The 17244-nt window shown below is 39.3% G+C and overlaps 1 protein-coding gene across 1 annotated transcript in view; it reads right to left on the bottom strand.

Annotated features, from left to right (window-relative positions):
- NUP133 (nucleoporin 133) overlaps positions 1-17244 on the bottom strand; it is a 95287-nt gene that overhangs the window by 4911 nt on the left and 73132 nt on the right. Inside the window, exons 22-25 of the mRNA XM_068116003.2 lie at positions 15747-15865; positions 14703-14783; positions 14453-14520; positions 495-583 (exon numbers count right to left, since the gene is read on the bottom strand). Coding sequence (XP_067972104.1) covers positions 495-583; positions 14453-14520; positions 14703-14783; positions 15747-15865 — 357 coding nt within the window. The remainder of the gene's footprint in view (positions 1-494; positions 584-14452; positions 14521-14702; positions 14784-15746; positions 15866-17244) is intronic.

Below are 17244 nucleotides of genomic sequence, written 5' to 3'. Positions count from 1 at the left end.
CAGAGACTCTTCACTCACCACATTCAAAACATCACTCAAGACCCACCTGTTCAACACTGCATTCAACATTTAACCCACAGCATTTAACCCCTGACTATCTCCTCTCCTTCTCCCTCCTTTGTGCCCTATTGATTCCGAGGGGGAATATTTCCCTATTGATTCTTCTTTTTTTGCAATTGTTTTTATGTTTTGCTATGCATTATGTTTTGCACTCTGTCAAAGCGTCTTTGGGCTTCCTGAAAAGCGCTATATAAAATAAATGCATTATTATTATTATTATTATAAGCTCTTTACCTTGCGGTATATTAATAGGAACAGCACATTCTAAAAGCTTTAACTTATGGGAAAATATACACACGTTGGAAAATTCATTTTGAGTTTGCTTATGTCGTCCCAATACTTTTGCATACATGGTATATGGTATAGGCATTTGAAAACTCAGCGAAGGACACGTATGCTAATAGTCTTGCATTTACACAAGGCACAGCACCCACCATCATGCTTGAGCAATTCGAGTAGACGACCAAACACGCTGCTACTGGCAGCCTTCACCGGGTCATCACCCCGTTCTATGGCTAGCCAACTGGAACGAGTGCAAAATTAGGTACAAACAGAAGTTCAAATGCAGATGGAAAAAAAGGATGTGAAATTTTCAGATTAAAAAAATAATAATAATATAAATGTCTCGTATTCGGTCTTGTGGTGAGAAAATATAGAACAAACATAATACATAAATAAATGCTGTGGCCATTTGTAATGGCCTGCTTTACAAACAAGTACAGTAAACGACCAATTTTGTTTCCCCACATTGACAATAACAGTAAAATAATTCACAACCATGGTGCAGATTGCCATGAACTAGACAGACAGAAAGAAGAGACAGACAGAAAGAAGAGACAGACAGAAAGAAGAGACAGACAGAAAGAAGAGACAGACAGAAAGAAGAGAGAGAGAGACAGAGAGACAGAGAGACAGAGAGACAGAGAGACAGAGAGACAGAGAGAGAGAGAGAGAGAGAGAGAGAGAGAGAGAGAGAGAGAGAGAGAGAGAGAGAGAGAGAGACAGAGACGTATATTGATCGACTGAGTTTGAGAAAGAGCAACAACATCCCAAGTAGAAGTGAAGGACGGAGAACAAAGAAAAAATGAATAAATACATGTAGTGCACGAATCGAGGATGGCCTGACATGAGTTAATGAGTTTGATTTGGCTACAGGAGGTTCATCATCAATCCAGAAACAAACAGCAGCAGTCAAAACAACAGTAGTAAGTGTGAGGGGATAAAAGTGAGCCAAGTTTGTGGAAGGATGGTGTGCGGTGAACTGCAACACCTTTGATCTATTTTACAAGTAAACATGATGGCCTCATTTTTGTCACCAAAAGAAAACCTGACTTTTACAAAGCCAAGGGAAGTGGATTTCCTCAGGATACTGAATAACGAGTTTGGGCTCTATATATCAAAGAGATTATGAGCCATCTAATTATTAGGTACAATAGGAGGGGGGGGGGGGGAGAGGGGTGGGTGGGTGGAGAGGTGGGTGGGTGGAGGTTGGAGTGAGCTAATGAAGTGAAATGTGGGGAACAGCAGGAACAGATAAAGAGATGGAGAGATGGTGAAAGACAGAGATAAAGAAAGATGGCGAAAGGCAGAGATAAGGAGAGATGGAGAAATACGGAGACAAAGATAGAGAGAGATAAAGATAAAGAGAGATATAGACAGAGAGGGAGAGATAAAGATAAAGAGGGAGAGATAAAGATAGAGAGAGATAAAGAAAGAGAGAGATAAAGATAGAGAGGGAGAGATAGAGATAGATAAACATAGAGATAAAGATAGATAGAGATAAAGATAGAGAGAGAGAGAGATAGAGATAAAGATAGAGAGAGATAAAGATAGAGAGGGAGAGACAAAGATAAAGATAGAGAGAGATATGGATAGAGAGGGAGAGATAAGATAAAGATAGAGAGGGAGAGATAAAGATAAAGATAGAGAGATATAGATAGAGAGAGAGAGATAAAGATAAAGATAGCGAGAGATAAAGATAGAGAGGGAGAGATAAAGATAAAGATAGAGAGAGATATAGATAGAGAGGGAGAGATAGAGATAAAGATAGAGAGAGATAAAGGCAAAGAGAGATAAAAATAGAGAGATAAAGATAGAGAGAGATAAAGATAGAGAGGGAGAGATAAAGATAAAGATAGAGAGAGATATAGATAGAGAGGGAGAGATAGAGATAAAGATAGAGAGAGATAAAGGCAAAGAGAGATAAAAATAGAGAGATAAAGACAGAGAGAGATAAAGATAAAGATAGCGAGAGATAAAGATAGAGAGGGAGAGATAAAGATAAAGATAGAGAGAGATATAGATAGAGAGGGAGAGATAGAGATAAAGATAGAGAGAGATAAAGGCAAAGAGAGATAAAAATAGAGAGATAAAGACAGAGAGAGATAAAGATAGAGAGAGATAAAGATAGAGAGGGAGAGATAAAGATAGAGAGGGATAAAGATAAAGAGAGATAAAGATAGAGAGAGATAAAGATAGAGAGAGATAAAGATAGAGAGAGACTAGAACGGGCACTCGGTAGAGCGCATACCTTCGCCGCAGCTACTTTTGTTGCCAAAATAAAAGACTACAAGATCTGTGTAGCAAAGCCACACCTACGTTGTCATGCGGGAAGATTTGTTTCAAATTAAACCATTCTATCCCGCCAAAAGTTTGATATTGTAATCACATCCATGTGGTGGTATTCGTCTGTTAATATGCCTCCCCGATTGACAAATCTGCAATTTGAATTTCATTTGAGGTTGAAATGATTGCGGGAGATCGCGTTATAGTGATGACGTCTTGGATGGACATCCTCTTCTTCAGTCGCTCATAACTTTGAGTGAAATACGATCGAGTTAAAAATAGTCAGAATTTGAGCAAATCTGTTTCATTCGTTTGTTAATATGCCTCATCTATTGTCAAATCTGCAATTATAATTTTTTTTGAGGTTGAAATGATCGCGGGAGATTGCGTTATAGTGATGACGTCCTGGATGGACATCTTCTTCTTCAGTCGCGCATAACTTTGAGTGAAATACGATCGAGTTAAAAATAGTCAGAATTTGAGCAAATCTGTTTCATTCGTTTGTTAATATGCCTCATCTATTGTCAAATCTGCAATTATAATTTTTTTTGAGGTTGAAATGATCGCGGGAGATCGCGTTATAGTGATGACGTCCTGGATGGACATCTTCTTCTTCAGTCGCTCATAACTTTGAGTGAAATACGATCGAGTTAAAAATAGTCAGAATTTGAGCAAATCTGTTTCCCAAAATCTAATCAAATGTGTCCCGTATAATAACCAATCATCCCACCAAATTTCATGCAATTCGGTTGAATACTTTTTGAGTTATGCGATTAACATACACACACACAGACATACAAATAAATACACAGCGATCAAAACATAACCTTCCGCTTTTGCGAAGGTAATAAAGATAGAGAGAGATAAAGATAGAGATAAAGAGATGAAGAAAATAGAGAGATAAAGATAAAGAGAGACAAAGATGAAGAGAGATAAAGATGGAGATAAAGAGATGAAGAAAATAGAGAGATAAAGATAAAGAGAGACAAAGATGAAGAGAGATAAAGATGGAGATAAAGAGCTGAAGAAAATAGAGAGATAAAGATAAAGAGAGACAAAGATGGAGAGATTGAGCAAATAGAGAGCGTTACGGATTCGTCACTTCCGTTGTTGTGGTTCTCATCCACTGTAAACATTTTTGGTTGCATGTACTACTATTGTTGTCGTTTAAGTGAAATAGAGATTACTATTTTCAAAAGGTAAAAAAAGTTAATGTTTTAAAAGAAACCGGAACCGGACGAAGACGAAGAGGAAGAAGAGGAAAAGGAGGCGGAGCGAGTGAGTCGGACAAGACGACGAGCTGCTTCGAGGTCTTGAGCAAACGTTGGCGAACGAGGGTCACGAGTGAACTTCGGGTTTCCCGGGAAAGGGATTCCTGCGACAGAGTTGTTATCGCTGTGACAGATCAACCTGCGTGTCAGGTTTTGCGGTTGATTCCGAAGAGAATCGTTGTTTGAGGGCAGTTGCGCCCCGAGAAGAGGCCCGTTGGCCGTTTTTGTCTCGTGCCTGATTTCGCATCACTCTGGGCTCTTTGCCCCACTTCAACCATTTCACCGTATACAGAAGTTAAGCTGGTGTGTGTGTGCAACGTTGATTTTGAGTGGAAATTTGCTGTTCGCCGTAAAGGGAGCCGTTGAACGTCCATATCCAAAGGGGTGATTTCCCAGTTGCCTTGAGAGCACCTTTGCGCATCTTTGGCAGCGTGACTGTCACTGTCAACCGAACGGGATTCTGGTCTCGATTCGACATCGTTCTGTCTATCACTGGAGCGTGGATCAACTTTGGCTTGAAGCCGGAATAGAGACATTGGGGATGTTCTTTTCGCTCACTTGGAGCACAGTGAGTTATATTGTACGAAACTGATGGTACCATCATAGGAATGATATATTTGTTGTGCAATTGATTACTATTGTTTTTGTACTGTTATTCTTGTGTGATCTTAATACAATACTTGTTTGTTGGTAACAATTGGTGTAGTTTCACCATTGATCTTTGACATACAGAATAACACATCTTTCTGCCGTGACTCCTCTCGGGGCTCAGAGGTACACCGTGACAAGGGTTTGGGGAGGAGCATGCAACAGAAATTGGGGGCTCGTCCGGGATATAATTCCCTAACATTCCCAAAATTCCCAAATTTGGAATTTTTCTAACATTCCCAAATTTAAAAAAAAAAAAAATTGAAATTTTTTGTGTGAAGGTTAACAGGTGTTAACTGATAGTCACCATGTTGTTTGACGCAGAAAAGTTTGCGGCGTCCCCTAATGAGGCACAGTTCCAGGCGTTAAAAAGATCGGAACTCATGATGTTGGCCAAATATTTTAACTTGGAGGTCCGAGTTAGTATGAAGAAAGCAGAGATTCAGACATTGGTGGTGGAGTCTCCAGTGGGACAAGGAACATGGGAAGAGGTAGCCTTGGATTGGTTACCCGAGGAAAAAGGAAATGTGGAGCTCCGGAAAATGGAGATGCAACTGGAGAGCCAGGAAAGGTTAAAAGAGTTGGAATGGAAAGCGGAAAAGGAAAGAGCAGAACGAGTACGAGAACTCAAGGAGAGAAGAGCCGAGGAAAGAGCAGAGGAAAGGAGAGCTGAAAAGGAAAGAGCAGAACAGGAACGAGAACTCGAGGAGAAAAGAGCAGAGGAAAGGAGAGCTGAAGAAGAAAGAAGAGCAGAGGAAAGGAGAGCTGAAGAAGAAAGAAGAGCAAAGGAAAGGAAAGCCGAAAGGGAGTTAAAGGAACGGGACATGGAGTATCAGAAGGAACTTAAACTCAAGGAGCTCGAATTACTGAGGGAACGGAGAGAAGTAGTATCCATGCCGGCTAGTTCGACAACTAGTCAGAACTCTTGGGATGTTGGTAGGCATGTGAGGCTGGTTCCACCCTTCAATGAAAAGGAGGTAGCCAAGTTCTTTTTACATTTTGAGAAGGTGGCTCAAATGCTAAAATGGCCTGTGGGGTCCTGGACTATGTTAGTGCAAAGTGTTTTGGTGGGTAAAGCTCAACATATCTATTCAGCTTTACCGATTGACCAATGTGCAGATTATGAGATAGTGAAGAAAGCCATTCTCAAAGCCTATGAATTGGTCCCTGAAGCTTACCGGCAAAAATTCAGGAATGCCAGGAAGAGGGAGAGTGAGACCCATGTGGAGTTTGCCAGAATGAAGGAAACCATGTTTGATCGGTGGTGTGACTCGAAGGAGATTGGGAAAGACTTCAACCTGTTACGACAATTGATCTTGGTGGAGGAATTCAAACAGTGTGGCCACGTGGACATTAAAGTACATCTGGATGAAAAGAAAGTACCAGAGTTGTATGAGGCAGCAACCATGGCAGATGACTATGCCTTGACACACAGGATGGGGTTCCACAAACCTAACTTCCCGCCTAGAGTTAGTCAGGGGAGTTATGGTAAATCAGGTTCGGAGAACAAATTTTCATGGAGGCGGCCTAGAGAGGACTATAGGGACAAATCGGATACCGCGACTTTTAGGGATCAGAAGACTGCAGTTCCAAAACATACTTATCTTCCGGGGGGCCCGAGGAAGACCACGAGTTTTTCCTCCAGGCCTACTTGCACTTTATGCAAGAAACCTGGGCATTTGATGTCCCAATGTTATGCCCTGAAAAGGAAAAATCAGGAGCGGAGTCAAACTAGTGTAACTCCAAATGCATTGGCAAATGCGAGAAATCGTCCTTGGAGGACAGTGCCTTGTGAAGGTTCCCGTGCCAAAGTTACGGCATCACAGAACGACCTTGTTCAAGAGGGTTACAAACCTTTAATTTCAGAGGGGGTTGTGTCACTGGATGGGGACTTGACTAACCAGAGACCTGTTAGGGTATTGAGGGACACAGGAGCACATCAATCTTTGATGCTTGAGGGCATTTTGCCATTGTCAGAGAAGACGGCAACTGGTGTTAGTGTTCTTTTACAGGGGGTTGGTGGCTATGTTAAAGCTCCACTTCATGTCATCCATTTAAAGTTTGATTTGGTGTTAGGACCGGTCACCATAGGTTTACAAGCCACTCTTCCTGCAGAGGGAATCTCTTTTGTTATCGGGAATGATTTGGCCAGCGGTCGAGTTTCTGGTAATCCGATGTTTGTTGAAAAGCCTAGTATGGAAAATAACACCGCACAGTTAGAGCAGAAGATTCCGGGTATCTTTCCATCCTGTGCCACGACTTGTGCTATGGGTAGGAATCGCTCTGAAGAGAAGGAGAAGGTACTGACGTCACGCTTTGCACAGGCACATCTTGTCGAGTACCCTGAAACTAAGTGTCAGCACACACAAGTCATGGATGGAGGCAATGTTGGCAAGCTCTTTGACGGTGGACTGAACTTTGACACAAGTGAAGATGTTCTAGACTCCATCTTTGGCAAATATGGACCACTCTTGGAAGTAGTGCTGATAAAAGACAGGGAGACGCAAAAGTCGAGAGGGTTTGGCTTTGTCACGTTTGAAAACACAAAGGATGCCAAAGATGCAGAAAAGGAGTTCAATGGCAAGGATTTGGATGGTCGGACCATAACAGTAGAGAAGGCAGGCCATGGGCGTCGAGGGGGCGACAGAGGAGGAAAACGTGGAGGTAGTTTCAGAGGTGGCTATGGCTCCCGGGGAGGGAGTAGTAGTTTTGTTGGCGGCCGCAGTCGTGATTACTACGGAGGCTCCCAGCAGCAGCAGCGCAGTTTTGGCAACTCTCGACGGGATGACTATTACGGGGGTAGCCGAGATGGGGACCGCTACTCACGTGACTACAGCACCCAGCTCTACAACTGTGATTATGATTTTTATGATCAAGAGAAGAGTTGGAAGCACTGAGTGCTCAGGAGCAGCCGAGCCAAGATTCCTACACGGATTAACCCGTGAACTCAACGTTCCTAAATGCGTCCATGCAGTGAATACTTCCAGGCCTCACCACCCAACCACCATGAAACCTGGCTCTCAGCTCGGCCTCCTTAAAAAAGTGCTATAGATTTGCTTTGCTTTGAATTTTTGCTCACAACCCCTTCACCTTCATTCAAAAAATGAAAAATAAAAATCAGAGGTGGATGAGATGGAGTTTGGCTTTGCAGGAGTTCAACTTGGAAATTGAGCATGTAAAGGGCAGGGACAATGTCGTTGCTGATGCTTTATCCAGAGTGAACTAACTTTGGAAATTCCTGTAGGTTGTTGGAAGTTTTGTTGCTTTATTTTGGGGAATATTATTTATTGTTGTTCACGTGAATTGATCATTTGGGAGAGAGTTTTACTTTTGTTTGTTAAAAGAGTTTTTGCATACAAAGAAAGTTTTCACTATGTTCCAACTTTCTTTCTTGAGGGGGGGAAGTGTTACGGATTCGTCACTTCCGTTGTTGTGGTTCTCATCCACTGTAAACATTTTTGGTTGCATGTACTACTATTGTTGTCGTTTAAGTGAAATACAGATTACTATTTTCAAAAGGTAAAAAAAGTTAATGTTTTAAAAGAAACCGGAACCGGACGAAGACGAAGAGGAAGAAGAGGAAAAGGAGGCGGAGCGAGTGAGTCGGACAAGAAGACGAGCTGCTTCGAGGTCTTGAGCAAACGTTGGCGAACGAGGGTCACGAGTGAACTTCGGGTTTCCCGGGAAAGGGATTCCTGCGACAGAGTTGTTATCGCTGTGACAGATCAACCTGCGTGTCAGGTTTTGCGGTTGATTCCAAAGAGAATCGTTGTTTGAGGGCAGTTGCGCCTCGAGAAGAGGCCCTTTGGCCGTTTTTGTCTCGCACCTGATTTCGCATCACTCTGGGCTCTTTGCCTCGCTTCAACCATTTCACCGCATCCAGAAGTTAAGCTGGTGTGTGTGTGTAACATGGATTTTGAGTGGAAATTTGCGGTTCGCCGTAAAGGGAGCCGTTGAACATCCATATCCAAAGGGGTGATTTCCCAGTCGCCTTGAGGGCACCTTTACGCATCTTTGGCAGCGTGACTGTCACTGTCAACCGAACGGGATTCTGGTCTCGATTCGACATCGTTCTGACTATCACTGGAGCGTGGATCAACTTTGGCTTGAAGCCGGGATAGAGACATTGGGGATGTTCTTTTCGCTCACTTAGAGCACAGTGAGTTATATTGTACGAAACTGATGGTACCATCATAGGAATGATATATTTGTTGTACAATTGATTACTATTGTTTTTTGTGCTGTTATTCTTGTGTGATCTTAACACAATACTTGATTGTTGGTAACAATTGGTGTGGTTTCACCATTGATCTTTGACATACAGAATAACACATCTTTCTGCCGTGACTCCTCTCGGGGCGACTCCTCTTGGGGTTCGGAGGTACACCGTGACCGGGGTTTGGGGAGGAGCACGTAACAAGAAATAAAGATAAAGAGACAAAGATGAAGAGAGATAAAGATGGAGATAAAGAGATAAAGAGAGATAAAGATAGAGATTGAGAAAATAGAGAGATAAAGATAAAGAGAGACAAAGATGAAGAGATTTAAAGATGGAGATAGAGATGAAGAAAATAGAGAGTTCAAGATAAAGAGAGACAAAGATGGAGAGATTGAGCAAATAGAGAGATAAAGATAAAGAGAGACAAAGATGGAGAGAGATAAAGACAGATAAAGATAGAGATTGAGAAAATAGAGAGATAAAGATAAAGAGACAAAGACGAAGAAATAAAGATGGAGATAAAGAGATAAGGAGAGATAAGGAGAGATAAAGATAGAGATTGAGAAAATAGAGATATAAAGATAAAGAGAGACAAAGATGGAGAGAGATAAAGACAGATAAAGATAGAGATTGAGAAAATAGAGAGATAAAGATAAAGAGACAAAGACGAAGAAATAAAGATGAGATAAAGAGATAAGGAGAGATAAAGATAGAGATTGAGAAAATAGAGAGATAAAGAAAATGAGACAAAGATGGAGAGATAGAGCAAATCAAGAGATAAAGATAGAGACAAAGATGGAGAGATAAAGATGGAGATAAAGAGATGAAGAAAATAGAGAGAGAAAGATAAAGAGAGACAAAGATGAAGAGATTGAGCAAATCGAGAGATAAAAGATAAAGAGACAAAGATGGAGATGAAGAGATAAAGAAAATAGAGAGATAAAGAGAAAGAGATAAAAAGATATAAAGATAAAGAGAGACAAAGATGAAGAGATTGAGCAAATAGAGAGATAAAGATAGAGACAAAGATGAAGAGAGATAAAGAGATAAAGAGAGATAAAGATAGAGATTGAGAAAATAGAGAGATAAAGATAAAGAGAGACAAAGATAGAGATTGAGAAAATAGAGAGATAAAGATAGAGACAAAGATGGAGAGATAAAGAGATGGAGAGATAAAGATAGAGATTGAGAAAATAGAGAGATAAAGATAAAGAGATTGAGAAAATAGAGAGATAAAGATAAAGAGATTGAGCAAATAGAGAGATAAAGATAAAGATGAAGAGGTTGAGAAAATAGAGAGATAAAGATAAAGAGAGACAAAGATGAAGAGATTGAGAAAATAGAGAGATAAAGAAAAAGAGATTGAGCAAATAGAGAGATAAAGATAAAGATGAAGAGGTTGAGAAAATAGAGAGATAAAGATAAAGAGACGAAGATGAAGAGATTGAGCAAATAGAGAGATAAAGATAAAGATAAAGAGATTGAGAAAATAGAGAGATAAAGATAAAGATAAAGAGATTGAGAAAATAGAGAGATAAAGATAAAGATGAAGATAAAGATAAAGAGATTGAGAAAATAGAGAGATAAAGATAAAGAGATTGAGAAAATAGAGAGATAAAGATAAAGATAAAGAGATTGAGAAAATAGAGAGATAAAGAAAAAGAGCGACAAAGATGGAGAGATAAAGATAAAGAGATTGAGAAAATAGAGAGATAAAGATAAAGATAAAGATAAAGAGATTGAGAAAATAGAGAGATAAAGATAAAGATGAAGATAAAGATAAAGAGATTGAGAAAATAGAGAGATAAAGATAAAGAGATTGAGAAAATAGAAAGATAAAGATAAAGAGAGACAAAGATGGAGAGATAAAGATAAAGATAAAGAGATTGAGAAAATAGAGAGATAAAGATAAAGATAAAGAGATTGAGAAAAGAGAGATAAAGATAAAGATGAAGATAAAGATAAAGATATTGAGAAAATAGAGAGATAAAGATAAAGATAAAGAGATTGAGAAAATAGAGAGATGAAGATAGAGATAAAGAGATTGAGAAAATAGAGAGATAAAGATAAAGAGCGACAAAGATGGAGAGATAAAGATAAAGAGATTGAGAAAATAGAGAGATAAAGATAAAGAGATTGAGAAAATAGAGAGATAAAGGTAAAGAGACAAAGATGGAGAGATAAAGATAAAGAGATTGAGCAAATAGAGAGATAAAGATAAAGAGACGAAGATGAAGAAATTGAGAAAATAGAGAGATAAAGATAAAGAGATTGAGCAAATAGAGAGATAAAGATAAAGATAAAGAGATTGAGAAAAGAGAGATAAAAATAAAGAGATGAAGATGAAAGATGAAGAGATTGAGAAAATAGAGAGATAAAGATAAAGAGATTGAGAAAATAGAAAGATAAAGATAAAGAGAGACAAAGATGGAGAGATAAAGATAAAGATAAAGAGATTGCGAAAATAGAGAGATAAAGATAAAGATAAAGAGATTGAGAAAATAGAGAGATAAAGATAAAGATGAAGATAAAGATAAAGATATTGAGAAAATAGAGAGATAAAGATAAAGATAAAGAGATTGAGAAAATAGAGAGATGAAGATAGAGATAAAGAGATTGAGAAAATAGAGAGATAAAGATAAAGAGCGACAAAGATGGAGAGATAAAGATAAAGAGATTGAGAAAATAGAGAGATAAAGATAAAGAGATTGAGAAAATAGAGAGATAAAGGTAAAGAGACAAAGATGGAGAGATAAAGATAAAGAGATTGAGCAAATAGAGAGATAAAGATAAAGAGACGAAGATGAAGAAATTGAGAAAATAGAGAGATAAAGATAAAGAGATTGAGCAAATAGAGAGATAAAGATAAAGATAAAGATAAAGAGATTGAGAAAATAGAGAGATAAAAATAAAGAGATGAAGATGAAAGATGAAGAGATTGAGAAAATAGAGAGATAAAGATAAAGAGATTGAGCAAATAGAGATAAAGATAAAGATAAAGATAAAGAGATTGAGAAAATAGAGAGATAAAAATAAAGAGATAAAGATGAAGAGATTGAGAAAATAGAGAGATAAAGATAAGGAGAGACAAAGATGGAGAGATAAAGATAAGGAGAGACAAAGATGGAGAGATAAAGATAAAGAGAGACAGATGGATAGATAAAGATAAAGAGATCGAGAAAATAGAGAGATAAAGAGAAAGATAAAGAGATTGAGACAAAGATGGAGAGATAAAGATAACGAGATTGAGAAAATAGAGAGATAAAGATAAAGATAAAGAGATTGAGAAAATAGAGAGATAAAGAGAAAGATAAAGAGATTGAGAAAATAGAGAGATGAAGATAAAGATGAAGATAAAGATAAAGAGATTGAGAAAATAGAGAGATAAAGATAAAGATAAAGAGATTGAGAAAATAGAGAGATAAAGATAAAGAGCGACAAAGATGGAGAGATAAAAATGGAGATAGAGATAAAGATAAAGAGATTGAGAAAATAGAGAGATAAAGATAAAGATAAAGAGATTGAGAAAATAGAGAGATAAAGGTAAAGAGACAAAGATGGAGAGATAAAGATAAAGAGAGACAAAGATGGAGAGATAAAGATAAAGAGAGACAAAGATGGAGAGATAAAGATGGAGATAGAGATAAAGAGAGATAAAGATAAAGAGATTGAGCAAATAGAGAGATAAAGATAGAGACGAAGATTAAGAGATTGAGAAAATAGAGAGATAAAGATAAAGAGATTGAGCAAATAGGGAGATAAAGATAAAGATGAAGAGATTGAGAAAATAGAGAGATAAAGATAAAGATAAAGAGATTGAGAAAATAGAAAGATAAAGATAAAGATAAAGAGATTGAGAAAATAGAGAGATAAAGATAAAGATAAAGAGATTGAGAAAATAGAGAGATAAAGATAAAGAGCGACAAAGATGGAGAGATAAAGATGGAGATAGAGATAAAGATAAAGAGATTGAGAAAATAGAGAGATAAAGATAAAGATAAAGAGATTGAGAAAATAGAGAGATAAAGGTAAAGAGACAAAGATGGAGAGATAAAGATGAAGAGAGACAAAGATGGAGAGATAAAGATAAAGAGAGACAAAGATGGAGAGATAAAGATAGAGATAGAGATAAAGAGAGATAAAGATAAAGAGAGACAAAGATGGAGAGATAAAGATAGAGATAGAGATAAAGAGAGATAAAGATAAAGAGAGACAAAGATGGAGAGATAAAGATAGAGATAGAGATAAAGAGAGATAAAGATAAAGAGATTGAGCAAATAGAGAGATAAAGATAGAGACGAAGATTAAGAGATTGAGAAAATAGAGAGATAAAGATAAAGAGATTGAGCAAATAGGGAGATAAAGATAAAGATGAAGAGATTGAGAAAATAGAGAGATAAAGATAAAGATAAAGAGATTGAGAAAATAGAAAGATAAAGATAAAGATAAAGAGATTGAGAAAATAGAGAGATAAAGATAAAGATAAAGAGATTGAGAAAATAGAGAGATAAAGATAAAGAGCGACAAAGATGGAGAGATAAAGATGGAGATAGAGATAAAGATAAAGAGATTGAGAAAATAGAGAGATAAAGATAAAGATATTGAGAAAATAGAGAGATAAAGGTAAAGAGACAAAGATGGAGAGATAAAGATGAAGAGAGACAAAGATGGAGAGATAAAGATAAAGAGAGACAAAGATGGAGAGATAAAGATAGAGATAGAGATAAAGAGAGATAAAGATAAAGAGATTGAGCAAATAGAGAGATAAAGATAGAGACGAAGATGAAGAGATTGAGAAAATAGAGAGATAAAGATAAAGAGATTGAGCAAATAGAGAGATAAAGATAAAGATGAAGAGATTGAGAAAATAGAGAGATAAAGATAAAAAAATAGAAAGAGAAAGAAAGATGAAGGTAAAGAGGAAGATAGAAAGATGAAGAAAGATAGAGAGAAAGAGAGAAAAACGAAATGATTAAAATGTAACATAAAATTGTTTATTTGTAATCGGGATACATAACAGTGCGGATCAAAGAAATAGGCAGGGGAAAATGGGTTAGATGAAACAAAATCAATGACGACATTAAAGTGGCAAATCACATCTTGTTCACAAGCAGACCCGAAACTTCCTACCGAAACCCGTGTGAGGCCTTGTTTGGGAAAGGAATTTGATGCACAAGTGGCGGTTGAGTACACATGTGCCGTCACATTCCCAAACATGGGGCGTTTCGTGTTCGGGACAGAAGGTGGTGTCGCCGGCTTCCCCTCCCTCTGTCAAACACTACACTGATTCACTGACCAAACTACCCCCACCCAGACCCACTTTCAAAGCAGACACATTTTGAGCACGGAAGCCTATCTCCGACCCTTCTTTCACATCCTCTTCCAATTGCTCTCCAGCTCAGATGGGGATCACAGTCACAAACGTGAGGTTATCACCTCAATAAGAAAATCGTTTCACTTCCTCCTTAGAAATCATTCACCCCCTTCATCCCCCTTCAACTTCAAAACTGCTCTGAACCACCGCACAAGCCACAACATTCAGATAAAATATGAGTGGCACAGCAGCTTTCTGACCGCACCGCCATTAAGACATAGGCAGAACCTGCTTAGGTACATCCGAACCGGGCTGGAAATGGCACGAGATTGACGACAAGATATTGCGAATTGACGAGTCGATCGTCCGACTCACTTGTCTCGGAGCAAAGCTTGGCCGAAGATCTTTACCTTGAGATTCTCCTCAACATAGGTATCATCATCCTAGCACAAAAGGAAAATGCAAAACACCCTTGCACATCAGCCGCAAAGCAGCTTACGAGACCACCTGCTTCACAAACTCAGGGCAGAGCTTATGCAGACAGGGAAGGACAGCTGCAGATGTATCTAAGACGTGATGAGAGAAAATTACAAGAAAGTGTACATGTTTGAAAGAGAACACTTGCCAGTTTAATGTAGAGCAGCAGCTCGAGTGCCTTCTTGAAATCAAACTCGTTCGCTTCCTGGTTGTCTTCGTCAATGAACAGCTGGGAAAAAGAATACATTCAACCAGTTTGTGTGCAGCAAATTAAATTGCGTCAATTGGGGAGGGGATTGGGCTGACAGGGTGGCCTAGAGGTACGCACACTTGCCTCCAAGCTGTCTTGCCTGGGTTCGAATCCTGACCCGGCTATAAACTGTCAGTTTGGTGTTTCACAGGCAGGGCGATTCATCAATGTGTGTGCCGTCCCTCAGATGGACGTTAAACCGGGAGTCCCGTCTGCCAGCATGATTTGGACGTTAAAGATCCCATGGTATCCTTCGCAAAGAGTAGGTGAGTATTGCCGGCACCATGGCCAAATTCCAAATTCTTGCCCGAACCAGGCGAATGTCAGGCCTGGCCAGGCCGGTTCGTGAAAGACTTGGGCCAAGCTTCCTCTGGCCGACCCCAATAGGTGGGATAATAGTGGCCATTAAATAACAATATTGGGGGAGGACACGTGGACAGCACTGCCTTTTCATAGGTAGAATTTTGATGCCCATCTCAAGTCACCCTGAGGAACTGGAGAGTCAAGCGCAAGGTGTGGACTGATGTCACGTACAGATTGAGTGCCTCCCCCTCCCCCCCTCCTCCCACCCCCAACGCTTCCTGAATGTCATTAATGAACCACGCAGGGGTTTAACCGAACACCGGATAGCAACACGGCCATTTCTCAGAGACCAGCTCAATTTGCACAATTCAGTCTGGCATTCTTTGAAATAGGCCATCACCAACCGTCCCACCAATCCCCTCACTAGAAAAAAACACAAAAACAAAAGTCTATACCAGCCAACCTCAAACATTTATATGGTTAGCAACCAAAATAATAATAGCAAATAAATAAATAGATTTTTCAAAATAAAAGTAAATTAAAATTTTGCAGAAGTGTAGAATCTTAAAACTTGAATAGGGACATCATGAGAATATTCAATTGAGTAGTTATGCCTATACAGCAGGTGTGCAGCAATACCATTATAAGCTCACGAGCTGAAAGAACTCCCATGGTGTCTACATCAATGCCCCGATTATCCAAGAGGCTCTTAGGAAGGGACTCTTGGTACAGTTGGAAGCTTTGTTCTGCCCGGATTTCTGTGGAGACATATACACGCACACAGTCACACACACACTAAATTATTGTGTTATTTCGGGAAGGTGATATTTCTGCTCCATGTCCCTTGGAGGATGGTGTAACCGAACACAGCTCCCTGGGGATCTATCTTGTTTTTGTTCTACTTCAATTGATGACCTTTCTGCTTCCCTGGAAAACTCTCTATATCACTTTGCAGACGACGCTGCCGGACAAATCTACCCCCACCCACTCCATCGTGACAGACAGGCTACAGCTGCGTCGCTGTCCACCGATAAGAAAACATTCGGAACTGTCAACCACCTGGGATATGACATTAATTTCTAGAAAGTCCCAAACATTCGTTCAGTGTCTTCACAAAGATGATCAGATCCTCCAAATGAATTCTGTAATAGCCAAGGTGTAGTCTTTGCCACCCTCTCATCTTGGAATCAGCTGCAACCACATCTTCAGATTTGTTTCCGGAACCAGTTATTATCTTGGAGACTTCCGAAGAACAAAGTAATTTTCTGCTAATACATCGCACTCAGAAGGCATTTGTCCACCACACCACAGACAATGCATTATTGATGCCCTCCACACCCATCCTCGAGGTAATGGAGTCCAAGGCCTGAAGAATCATCAGCAAATGACCTTCTGCTACTGTGGATAAGCTGTTTTTGCTCTACGTAAATTACCCTTCTGTTTTCTTGTAAAATCCTCCGTATCATGAAACCTACTCTCCGGTCATACTCCTTGTCCTTTATGCCCTCTGATCCTCCATCCACGTCACATATTTATCCCACAATGCATTCGCTGGTGCTCCACTCTCATATAAATCAAACTCAAATCTGTACAAATGGCAATTTCTCGATTGGATCAATCAACTCCTTGTTTAAAAAAGAAAATGCACCCCAAATACGACTTTTGTGAATTTCTCATTCATTTATGAGCAGGCAGCAATGTATCGCCTTTGCGGGCCCCGGATCAACGGTAAACGGCACATGGTACTGGGAATGATCCGTTTAGGTCAGGGTTACGTTCCTGGAAAACATGACAAACTGATACGACGTTAACTGATATTTCCCACAAGAATGAACTGAAGTACAGGCGATACGTTCCAGCACTCCAAATGTTAAGTCTTAATAAATCACAAATTATACAATTCAATTGAGGATGATACTAAATAAGTCGAATCGGTAGCGAATCTGCCATAGAGAAACCGTGATTCGAGAAGGTTCCTTCCACATCAGGTAGTTTGCCTTTGCCGGAACACCGTAGGCTCTCCACTCATGTCCCTTACAGGATTGACCGAACGGTGCACAAAAACACAACTTGGTGAGTGATCGAGTAACTTATAAGTGATATTAAACAATGTCAACGACGTGAAACCCGATTGACG

The sequence above is a fragment of the Myxine glutinosa genome, chromosome 5 (assembly GCF_964187855.1).
Source record: "Myxine glutinosa chromosome 5, kmMyxGlut1.1, whole genome shotgun sequence".
NCBI lineage: Eukaryota > Metazoa > Chordata > Myxini > Myxiniformes > Myxinidae > Myxine > Myxine glutinosa.
The sequence above is the reverse complement of the archived record's forward strand: the minus strand, read 5'-3'. Positions and strand labels throughout refer to the sequence as shown.